The 12,908-nt window shown below is 37.8% G+C and overlaps 1 protein-coding gene across 6 annotated transcripts in view; it reads left to right on the forward strand.

Moving 5' to 3' along the window:
* VCL (vinculin) overlaps positions 1-12,908 on the forward strand; it is a 63,396-nt gene that overhangs the window by 17,349 nt on the left and 33,139 nt on the right. For all 6 annotated transcript variants that reach the window (XM_054831739.1, XM_054831740.1, XM_054831742.1 and 3 more), the window contains 2 exons: positions 5,235-5,305; positions 11,583-11,733. In XM_054831739.1, the coding sequence (XP_054687714.1) occupies positions 5,235-5,305; positions 11,583-11,733 (222 nt within the window). The remainder of the gene's footprint in view (positions 1-5,234; positions 5,306-11,582; positions 11,734-12,908) is intronic.

Genomic DNA, 12,908 nt, shown 5'->3' on the forward strand with positions numbered 1-12,908 from the left:
AATGAGAAGGATTAGATTGTGAGGAGTAACATGTAAACCTGTTCTAGATTTTTCTGAAGGCACTTCAACATTGCTTGTCTCTTTTCACTGTTTGCAGAAATTTCTATCTTTACAAGAAGCTGTTTATGTCATCTGATGATAATTTTTGAGTGACTTGTGAAATTTAGGTATGACAAAGAAATTTCATCACGTTCCCCAAAGCTGTTTGACTTGCATCTGGCAAAGTTTTATGCTTTGGTGCTATGCCAGGATGTATGCAATTCTATTTTGCTACATTTACCACATGGATTATGGTAGCTAATGGTCAGGGCATGATAAAACAACATTCACTCCAACAGCTGTGTTTCTTAGAGCTAAGCAAAATAGCTTGAAAGAACAACTGGATCTGCTTGATACTGTAAATAAAAACAGAACATGGGTTGCAATCAAAATACTGTGACAGCAATGAAGGTAAACAGCTAAGTCCTGTTTGCTTCTCTTTTGCTGCCAGAGCTCCTTCCCAAAAGCTTTCTGTGCGATTTGGCTCCAATGATTGGTTTTACAAAGGGAAAACTGAACAATTATGAAGTAGTTTTTGAGCCCTTGCCACTTTTGAACCCACTGAGACAAACTGTCTCTGAACTCAGTTTGAGATAAAGGACCTGCTTTCTAGGCCTTCAATGGACAAGCCTGGTGGGAGGGATGAACTCTGAAAGATGTAGGATACAAAACTGGATACCATTAACTTAAGCCATCACTTTATTCATATTGCCATGTGTGAGTAAGACCACTCAGCCTGTAACCTGAATTCAAAATCTTTTCACAAAGATTTATTTCTGCCCATGTTGAGTTTTTTTTCTGGACTGAAGAGTAAATTATCTGTGCCAGCAAGGAGTAAACATAAATTTGGTGTAACTTTGGCTTGCTTCTAGCTCTGCTTGATGGATTGTTCATAGTCTTAAAATCTAGGCCAGTTTCTCTTTCTTAAAAAGTGAGGTGGGGGGGAAAGAACTGTTTAGAGATGAATTCCAGACATGGATATGCAGTGTAGAAACCGCTGTCATTATAGAGTTATAGCAAATACTTCAGCTTAGTTTTTCAGGATAGACATCTAAAGAAATTGAGAAAGAAGTTTCAGAGCACTTCATGGAACTGTACTGATGTAAAACAAATTTCTGATGTGAGATTTAACACTCCCATTGTCATGTCAGTATTCTTCCTGGAAGCTTACAAAACATGGAAGAATGCATAAACCAGCAACTGGATTTTAATGTGAGATGGCTTATGGTAGAGTTGCTTTTACAGCATACAGACTATATCACTTTGGTAGTTTGATTTGTCAAGCAAAACTCATATTGTAGCTTGTGTTCACTGGATGATGATGGAATAATTTTAGACTTGTTGCTAAAATGACAGATGTTTTAAATTAGCTTCTAGAACACTGCAGGAACTAATTCTTCTAAGGTTGGCTTCCTTTTTAACTGGGGAAATCATATAAGCTGCAAGGAAAATTTCACTTCCAGCATTTGGCAAATTGTCAAATTGGTGTTGCCAATGTAGGCATTCGGAAGAATCTTTGTTTAAAAAAAACCACAAAAAAACCCAAATAAAACTACCCCCAAACAATAAACTTCAGATTCTCATCTTAAATATTTGTGTTATTCTATATGATACATGCAGTTTCTACTTTAAAACTGCTACAAGTTAAGAGAACTAGGTATCACTGGGTGTTTGTGGTGTCTCTGTTTAAACAAACTGTTAAATTACAGAAGCTGGAACTATTTCCTCCTCTCACTGAACAAGCTGTTCTTTGCTATAGCCAGCAGGCTAAGAAGGTGGGAAAGGGACCTTGTGGGGTTCTCATGTCTTGTCTTTAGAAGCAGACATGACAAAGCTGCGAAACTGTTTATAAGGAAAAAACCTCAGTCTGATCAAGGAGCTTTCCTCTTGCTTTTCCATGGATAAAATATTCCCCAGCAGGAAGCTTAAAACATACTGATCTTCTATTAATTGGTGGCAGATAAGAGTGCAAGATTAAAAGCCAAAAGCAGCAGTAAATATCAGTCTCCTGGTTCTTCAAGGTGCATTCCTAGGTGGCTTTCCAGGGTCCATGTATGCCCTCTGTGTCCCATTTCCTTTAAATTTCTGGACTTGTCAACCTCTTGTTCACCGTTGTGAAGTAGCAGGGAAGTAGCTCATTCTACATTTCAGTTCAAGTGATTTGCCTCTAATCTCCTAAAGAATATGGAAATGAATATGGTTGGGTAGAAGTTGTAACTATGAAACTGTCTCAGTAAGTTTTGCTTGAGAGCTGCCCTTCCTCTGGTGCTCTGGGCAGGTACTGCGTTCAAGAAGTTATGGTCTCTCTACTGTGTTAACCAGTGCAGTTTCTTTGGAACAATGAGTAATGGGCACTGCACTATTACTTAAAAGCAGAAGCTTCTACTCATGCAGACTGTTGCTTCCCAGTTACTTACTCTTACCTAAAATAATCTTTCCCTATCTGAATTGTGAGTAGGAATCTTCCTCTTTTTTCCACATATATTCTGTTGAATGGAGATGAAATACAGGTTTCCCAGATAATTGTTCTGTATTAGCATGAAGCTTGACAAGCCTTCTGCCTGAAATAAGGAATGTGTGGGTATTACATCTTAAGGAAAAAAGTAATATTCATTCCCTTGGTATTGGAATATGGAGAAGGTAGAGTCAAATGAAGCTCTACCTCAGGTTACACTGTGGTCTGTCTGAAAATTGCTTAGCCTATGTGAAATTCAGTCTGAAGAAACCTGATCATATGAAAACAAAAAAGAAACAACAAAAAATCCCCCTAACCACAAAGCTAAAAAGGAAACCCCATAGAGGTCTTGCGGAGTTGTGTATTTGTAGTCATGAATACGGCTTCATTTCTTGAGACTTTGTTAAATGGCTTGCAGTGTATGTTTGTTCTTTGCATGTCATCTCTATACCTTGGCTACAAATGCAAAGAGCAACTTCTGGAAAGGTTAATTAACTATGTAAATATGAAATGCTTTCCTTTGAGCCACAAGGTTTTATATTTAAACAGATTCAGTGCATATGTGCTGTATTGGTGCTTAAACTATGGTAAAAAGTAATTTCTTCTAGAAAGGTAGGGAACCCTTTTTATTGAGGTTTCATGGGAACTGCCTGAAATCTTGTGTCTTGTCTGTGTGCTATGTAGTGCTGAGGATATTGGAGGAATGAGTATTTCTGCTTTGTGATGTACTTGGAAGAGAAATGTCTTTGGAGTTTAGCACAAAGACTGTGCCTGTTTCAGGAAAGTTTTGAGGTTAAAACTCCCCACAAAAAAAAGAAAATGGGAATTGAGTCATTCTATATGTTACTTTCATTTGAAGACTAAAGATCCTAGCTAGCCATAGCAAAGAATGTCCATATATATGTGTATGTATAAACATATAAAGTGTGTGTATATATCTATAATTAGTTGATAATGCTTCTTTGAGTAGTGAACCTAGATATATCCTCTTATAGAAGAGACTTATGCTTTCTAGACTGCATGAAGAAATGCGTAAGTAACTTACATCAAGAATGAAAAGTATTGTAACTTGCACAGAAGTTGTTTCTTGGTTGCTTCTGACTGTTCGATAGAAAATAGCAATAATGATTGTCAGAATGACCATCAAATTGAAGCTGTTCCATTGATAAAATTTTCATGCATTCTTTAAAAACCATATATACTCAGAAATATATATTTTTTAAAATATACTGAACTATATACAGGTTGGTACAGCTGTGAGAAAAATAAATCTTGAAGGCAATGGGATTTCCTCCCAGTGGTTCTTTGGAAATAAGGTATTACTCTTCACTTTTACCTGGTGACAGCCTTCTGTCTGAATGATGTGTAATCCAAACCTTATGCAAATTACTCCTTTTCTGTCATCTTTATCATGCATGTGTGCATACAAACATGTGAGAAATATAAAGAATGTGTTTCATAAATGCAATGGAAATAATTAGGACAAAGCAGGCATACTCTCTGGTGGGTCATGTAACCCTATCCCAAGAAACAAGCATGAGATAAATTATAATTGTGCTCCTGAGGCATTGTTGTGAAGTTTAGGAGGCAAAGCAACACTGCAGTGCTGTGCACTAGGAGGGAGCGTGGCTGTTAGTGAGCCTACAATGAGTGTAAGAGACAAAACTTATCATACAATTGAAGACCTGCAACCTGCTTTCTGATCTTCTCTTCATTACTTAAAAATATCTATGTGACTAGTACTAATAGATTAAAAAAGAAGGCTGGGCTGACTCTGTGTTTGAACCAAATAAAATACTAGGGCCAACGTACTTTTGTAAAGCCCCTCTGAAAAGCCCCAGACGAGGGAGACACAGTTTTTGGCAAGTGGCATGAATTTGCAAGGAAATAGTACTTCTGGAAGGCTGTACAGCATTAGAGTTGGCAAGTGCTGTGCATACTGGCATACTGCAACTTCTGTCAAAAAGCAGCAAATCTTTAAACACCAGCTGATCAGGGATTTTCAGGGCTATCTTGTCTAGTTTGAACAGGCCTGGCAGCTCTTAACACAAAACTAGTGTCTGGGTTAAAGACCTTCTGCTTTGTGATGCCTTTCTGAATAGCTTATTCAGCTGGAAAATACAGTGAACAAAGGAGCTGGAAATATTTTGTCAAGTTGGTGATCTCACAGTCCAGAGAGCCAGCTACCAATTATAAAGACTTCTATTGTATAACACAAGAGCTAGTGTATGAAAACTCCAGATCTTACTCTATCTCTTTATTAGCTTCTGCATAATTATTTTTGCTTAAAGGATGGTGTGAATGTGGATGTGGGGTGTGTTCTCGGTAATTAACTACACTTTTCTGGTAGACTAGGTTGAATAGTAAAAAGAGGTAACTTTTTTAAACTTTGAACTTGATTTCTGACTTGTGGGGATTAGGAGGAAGGGAAGCCTACAGAGTTTGGTGATTAAGTTTTTACAACTAAATGCAGCAAACAAATAGTATTGTTTCTATGGAGAGTGGGAAGAGGGAAAAGTGCCCCCTGTTAGTTTAGTAGAGATGTTGGCAGGAAACAATGTACGATTTCTAAAGCATTAGACTAACCACAGTATATAGTGGTCTCAAAAATAGACACAGCAAACCTAGTGAAAGGAATTATTAGTACAAATCAATTTTTTTGATGTTATTTTGCTCTTTGTTTTCATCTAGTCTTTACAATGAAATTCTGAATCTTAAGTATGGCTTCTTTCTCCTGCAGGTTGGAAAAGAGACTGTGCAGACAACAGAAGACCAGATCTTGAAAAGGGATATGCCACCAGCATTTATCAAGTAAACTCATTTTATTGTACATCTTCTATTGTAGGTACAGGAAACCTGTTCTAATGATAGATCATTGTTACTCATTTCTGCTGTACAGGTTAGAAAATACTTGTATGTTTGAACAGCTCTTTGGGGTCTTGAGGCTGACTTTCGTCAGGAATGACCTTTTTGTCAGCAGTGACTTTTCCTGTTACATTCTGTATATATGGGTACATATCTAAGGTTTTTCTTCCTTTAAAAATAAAAAAAAATTCAGAGTAACAACTGCTGTTGTAGTTTTGTCTAACAGTGTCAGAAAGAACATGATATTCTCAATCTTTTCTATTAATTTGGTTGGTGGAAAACTAAATTTATCAGTATAGGCAGCTGATGCATGACATAACTGCCTGGAAATCCAAGACATTTGAAGAGCAATGACTGAGACTCTTAATTCCCTGGCCACTGACAACCTTTCCCTGAAGTGACTTTGCCCTACGGCCTACTGAATGTAGTGACCTTTCTATTAGCATTGTCCAATGTGTACAGAATGACTGAATGTTTTACTGTATTCCCAAACACAAAACAGGCATATAATCAAAACAAGAAAGCATTGAGGCAACTAAGAAAATACTAAAAGGGAGAATAGAGATGATCTCTAAAGAGAAAATTTGTTAGGCAGTGAAAAAAGATTTAGTTTGTTGCATTGTAGGTTGACAAAATGAATAATAAAAAAGCCTAGAACCAGCTAGTATTAGTGTAACAGTTCACGAATGAAATAGCTGAATTATTAGTGAAATACAGTCTCTCACTTGAGAACACCTGATATGTCAGGGTAGGGAAATCTGGGGAACAGGATGTTCATAGGTCTGATGTACCTTTGGAGCTATTGACTAGAAATTTTATACTAGAGAAGAGAATTAACAGATCCTACATACATACAGTTTGCTTTGGGTGAATTGACTGTTTCTGTGGAGGGAAATTCTGCCTTACAAATCTGTTGATGTCCTTAGAAATATCATGAACAAGGATAAAGGTAATCCAGGTGATACAGTATACACTGATTTCTCAACTTTTTGGCCATCTGAAGACTTCTAAGAAAATGAAGTAGCCACAAAGTAATAAGAAAAGTTCTTGTATGGAAAAGAAAGAAATTGAAAGTGAAAGGAAAAATTACATGGTTAAGCCTGGCATCAGTAGGGCTCTGGAGATCTCTGCTGGGATTGTGCTTTTCGCCATGTTCACAAATGCCCCAGAAACCAGGATGAGTTGTAAGTTGAAAGTACTTGCTGAGGAACTGAAGCCTTACATTGAAGTAGTGAGATTAATGGACAACTTGGAGAAATTACAGCAGGACCTTATTAAACTGAGTGATTTGATATTAAGTGTGGGTTAAATTATTTTGAAAGATCCGAAATGATGCACACATGGGAAAGCAGCAGGTCTAGTGTCAGATAGGTTTATTGACTCTGAACTGACCATTACCAATAGTGAGCAGGGTCTTGGAGCTGTGATGCGCTGGTGAGAATATCCATTATATGTTCAGTAGTGGTCAAAAAGTAACCCAAATGTTAGGTTTATCAGTAAAGGGTGACAGACCAAAATGTCACTGTATATTTTTCTCCCACACTTTGAATACTGCATGCACTTGTGGTCTCTAAATTTTAGAAAGGCTGTAGTAGAACTGGAAAAATCTTGTAGAAGGACTTTGAGAACAAGGAAAGGTATGGAATTGCTTTTGTATAAGGCAAAGCTAAGTAGGCTAGTACTTTTCAGCCTGGGAAAGGTGACAGAGGGGATTGACGCCCTGACAAAAGTCTTAAGAAATCATGAGTTGCATAGAGAAGATGGAAGCTTGCACTTCTCTTCCTGTATGAGAACTTGATTGGGGCATTGCTTTAAGATAGAAGTTTATAAACCAACACTAGGGAGAACTTCTTTGTATTGCAAGTCATGTACCGTTAAAATTCTTTATATAGGTTTGGAGGTTAATAGATAAGAACCTGGAGGAACCCATTGTGGGTTTTATCAAATACAAACTGCAGGAAATCCCAAGAACTGAAAATAGTTGGAGGATGGGAGACCGCCCAGAGGAATTATGATAAATGCTTATCCTGTTCTTAACCTTCCTTAGACATCTACTTGCAGCTACTTTAGAGACAGCATACTGCAGCTAAATGGGCCTTTGATACAATCCACTACAGTATCTATTATGCTGTGTTCTGGGTGTGTGATCTTGTTTGGGTGTAGGGGAGGTTGATTTTTATTTTCTTTTTTGAGGGGAGAGTTTATGTATTGAAATGAAACCAAAACTTTTCCTTGCTTCTTTGAATTGTATACAAACATGTAATTTTGATTGTGCTGACTTTCTAGAATGTGTAGAGTTTTTAATTCATTTCCAGCTGCTTGTTCACCTAGACAAGTAAGGTATTAAGTAAAAGAGATTTTCTTAATTGCTATGCTGTAACCAGCCTTTGTTCAACACTTCACATATTGTGGATACTTAAACAGTTAAATTACTGTAGAAATGTGATACAAGCACTGCTGAATAGTACCACCTTATACTGGCTGCAAGAACCTTTTCTGCAGCAATTCATGACTGCTTGAATTGTGATATAGTGAAAAAGGGGAAACAAAGGTATCTGTCACAGTAATGAAACCTACTTCCTGCAGCACTTGCTTACAATCCTAGATGCAGTAACATGAGTTAGGAATCTTCAGTGGCCTTTGTGAAAGATAATCCATTGCATTTGTTGCTTTTTGTTAATCTGGAGTTTATATCAAAACATACTAGTACATGTTAACAGTTCCTTGTTAACACTATGGAGTGTACTGTTACTGGTATCTGTGTTGTAGGGACAAGTGACAATCACAGGTGTGCTGACAAGGGAGTCTTACCTGTTCCAGCATTAAAGGGCAGGATTTGGATGGAGGAAGTGAAAGAGATGAGGGTGTTTTTTTGTTTTGTTTTTCTTTTCTTTCTGGAGAGGAGGGTTTTTGTTTCTAAAGTGTTAGTTCAGGAATTTGCATTCCTCTTTAAGGGAGTGTTCCAACAACTGGAGCACGTGGATGATGGGATAAGGAACAGTGCACATGCGCTAGCACTGCATTCCCTGTCAGTATTTTCGCCAATCAAAAGGACCACCAATCTTGAGGGAACCACTCTTGGAGGATGAGGGAGACTTTTCAAAGACTTAGGTTTTGGCTTGCCTGAGACTGGCATTGAGGGTTCGTAATAAATATATATGATGGTAATGTCTACAGTTTTTCAGTAGGAGTATGATTGTGCAGCAAAATAATTAATTGGCTGCTGAGAAGCTATTATGCATCCCTTTGCTCGCTACTGACATAGACCACATTGAAACTATTGACCTAGAGTTAAAAAATGCTGTGTTCTTTATCTTAATTGTCTTAATCACCAGGGAGTATGAGTAATGCATACAATTAAAATGAGATGTTTTGCCATGTGCTCATATTACTTGTTACACTTCTCTTTTAAAGAAGGAAAAAGCTGTAATCTCTAGGTAAAGAATAGGGTAACACCTGATTTGTTTACACAGAATGAAAATTTGTCTGCATCTAACTTGCACATGCAAACTCATTTAACAAATCAAGCAATAATGCTATTCTATATTAACATTATTTTGGTTACTAAGCTGGAACTGCATTGCCTCTAAATGTATTCAATGAATTTTAATGTAAAATATTTGCTTTTTAACCTATTTCTAGAACTGCAAGTAATCTAAACTGTAGTGAGTTTACTTACTACAACTTAAGCGATTAGAAATTGAAATGAGCATTATTCAAACATCAAAGGCTTTATCTGGCATTGTTGGGCAGGCATCTCTGGGAAAAGCAGAAGTCAAGCTGAAAACCAAAACCGGTAGTTTAGCGTAAGCTAAACTTTTTTTTCCTCACATTTTATAAAGAAGACACAAGAATGAAACTGGTTGACTACCAACAGTAATATGGTTGGAAATATCATGACCTGTGTTTTCTCCACAAAGAACTTTGCTGGTGTTAACATAGCTTTATTGCAATCATGCCTCAAAAATAAATATACTTTTTAATCAAGCTGTGGGGTTTTTTTAGGTTGCAATATAATACAGGGAATAGAAAATTCACCATAGCAATGAACACTTATTCAGAACTTTTAAATGTGTTTGATTCTTGTGATTGAACAAGTGGTTTATTGCAGTGAATATTTTCAGTGTTTTGTGTCTTTTTTTTTTTAATTTAAAGTAATTGAATTACTTTTTTCCCAAAACTCTGATCTCTTAGCATGCATGCTTTGCAGGGGATGGAAGATGTCTGGTTTTTAAACACCACTCCGCTCTTTGTACATTGCACACTCCTGAAGTCTTTCAAATGCATTGGGAAGTGAATACAAAATAGACACTGTACAAGTAAAATGCAAGTTTACCTTTCAGAGGTAATGCTAAAAACTAAAAAAAAAGTTCAATCTTTAGAAACTTTATTTTTAGTTATGATGACTTCTGGGATAATAAACACTTATGTTAATTCCTTTCTTGAGAAATGAAAAAGCCAGCCTTGAGATAATCATTAGTATTAAACAGATGACCATGAAATTGAACTGTAGGAAATTAAGTATTTCTGAGCCTATAGTTCTGAGCAGGCTGAATAGGTGATTTGTATAATCCCTTTCTTGGCAGAGTTGAAAAGAATAAATTTGAGAAGCAAGCACGGAAATCTAATTTAGTGAAGTCAGTTGACTTTGATAATACAACTAAGTACACTGCATAGTAATGAGCAGACTGTTCCCACTTTCTGCCTTGAAGTAATCCTGTATTTTCTCACTCAGTTATGAGTTACCACCACCTGATGTGTTGAGCAGATGTCTCACTAAGGAGCAGGTTATGATAAGGTCAGCTGGCCCAATTTGATCTACTTTAGGGAGCCATTAGCTGAAAACTTTACTTTCTGAAAAAAGTATGTTTTCTTGTAATGAGTGTCTTATTTCTAGCATAGTTAAATTTAGATGTAACCATTACCTTCTGCTATTTGTGTTAACAAGGAACATCGGGGACAAAATGGGATAACTGCGTAACTTTCCAATAGTACTTAACTGAATGTTTGACAAAAGAGTGTGTCCAAGTGGTCAGTAGAAAATGGTCTATATGACAAGCATGAAAAAGTTGTAATAAGAGGTAGTATTGCTGTAATAAAAGGGTTTAATGTTTGTTGGAACCTTGCATAACTTGAATGAGCATATGGCACTTACATGCATAGAGGTGCATATAATAATGATAATGTACAAAATGTGATGGCCAGCACTATTGCTCACCCCCAGCTGATGACTGCACCTCAGGAACTAGCTGGGCATTGCTCTTGGCCAGCTTTGTCAAGTTATATATGGAGCATGATGCCATATGGTAATGAAACATCCCTTTGGTCAGTTGGGGTCAGCTGTCCCAGCTGTGTCCCCTCCCAGCTTCTTGTGTACCCTCAGCCTCCTCGCTGGCAGGGCAGTATGAGAAGCTGAAAAGTCCTTGGTGTGAACATTGATACTTTGGTTGTTGCCAGGCAGTGTGTGTTGTGGTTTTACCCCAGCCAGCAGCTGAGCACCATGCAGCTGCTTGCTCACCCCCCTCCCCACCCCCCCAACAAGATGGGGGAGAGAATTGGAAGAGTGACAGTGAGAAAACTCATGGGTTGAGATAAAGATAGTTTAATAGGTAAAGCAAAAGCTACATGTACAAGCAAAGCAAAACAAGGAATTCATTCACCACTTCCCATTGCAGGCAGATGTTCAGCTATCTCCAGGAAAGCAGGGCTCCATCATGCGTAATGATGGTTACTTGAGAAGACAAATGCCATCGCTCTGAATGCTGCTGCCCCCCCTCCCCTGCCTCCTTTTCCCCAATTCCCTTATATATGAAGCATGATGTCATATGGTATGGAATATCCCTTTGGTCAGTTGGGGTCAGCTGTCCTGGCTGTGTCCCCTCCCAACTCCTCGTGCACCCCCAGCCATCCCACTGGCGGGGTGGTGTGAGAAGCAGAAAAGGCCTTGACTCTGTGTAAGCACTGCTCAGCAACAACAAAAACATCTCTACATTATCAACACTGTTTCCAGCACAAATCAAAAACATAGCCCCATACTAGCTACTGTGAAGAAAATTAACTCTCAGCTGAAACCAGGACAGTGTATTATCAACATTATTCTCACCCTAAATCCAAAGCACAGCACTATACCTGCTACTAGGAAGAAAATTAACTCTATCCCAGCTGAAACCAGGACATAATACAGACAGAAACTAATCCACAAACTTTGTCTGACTTCCCACAGAGTGGAGAATGCCTGCACCAAACTTGTTCGGGCAGCCCAGATGCTGCAAGCAGATCCTTATTCAGTACCAGCTCGTGACTATCTAATTGATGGATCAAGAGGCATCCTTTCTGGAACATCAGACTTACTTCTGACATTTGATGAAGCAGAGGTAGGAATTCCAACATAACTGACATAGGTATCTGCACAATAGCATTATTAATTTAAATATCCACCTAACTGAATTAACTATTCTAAACTATTGAGTAGATGAATGTGGTTTTGATTGTTTTAGCTTGATTGGAAGCATATTTTGCATTCCTTTCTGTCAGATGGAGCTTAGGCTTGTTGCTCTGTTTTGTTAAGAGTATCTTTGTATGACATAATGTTTAGGTGTTGCCTGTGATTATTCCTCAAAAAGACCAGATTCCATCAACCGTCTTACATCTTCCTGATGCTTTTCTGTATTCCTTTCACCATACCCATTACTGATCCTTATATTCTCTGTATCCCTTCACTGAAAAGCCCCAGGCCACTTCTGAACATGTCTGCCTGACTCATTAGCTGTGGCAATTTAATTGGCCTTGGGGCAGGGGAGGTAATACAAGTTTGGACTGTCTGGCTGGTCAGCCAGGAGTGTTCTGATAGATGTAACAGTTGCTACACTTTGCTGCATAAGCAAAAAAGTGGCTCAGAGGTGCTGTTTGTCTGTCCTCAGATGGACAAAAAATAAGCCAGAGTTGCAAGGAAACTTAAAAAGGAGGTTTTGAGTGTCTTATATTTGAAAATATTCCTTTGTTACAAATCTTATTCTTGTTATCCTCTATCCGGTGAGTCTTGCTCATTTCTAATTAGCAAATATCATGCTATTATGAGGAAATGAAGCTCACGAGGTTAGAAGTGCTGATGTTAATTCTAAATTTTACCTATGCAACAATCTGTTAATCTATGATATTGTATTACTCTTCCTGCTGTTCTGAGTAGTCTAACATGGCATCTTTGTGTCTCATTTAATCAGCTCGTGGTACTGTTAGCATGTTCCTCTGAAACAAGGAGAATGCTATGGGATTTCCCTGTGGCACTTGTGATTGCACGCTATTTTAAGTGATTTTTTTTTAATAGATACTACAAAGTGTTATAGGACAGAATTGCAAGGAAGTTAATAGCTTTTAATCTCCCTGCTTCCAGTGGTTAGGAAATGAGTTGACTTCTATGGAGTTAATGCTTCATTGAACTAGTCTCTGACAACTGCATGTTAACCAAAAGAAAAATATTACCCTGGAATGATTGACTTTTCACAAATAGAAAACTTGGCACATCTCTATCCTGCTGTGTTTCGAGATAAAC

This window comes from Grus americana, chromosome 7 (assembly GCF_028858705.1).
Source record: "Grus americana isolate bGruAme1 chromosome 7, bGruAme1.mat, whole genome shotgun sequence".
Taxonomy (NCBI): Eukaryota; Metazoa; Chordata; class Aves; order Gruiformes; family Gruidae; genus Grus; species Grus americana.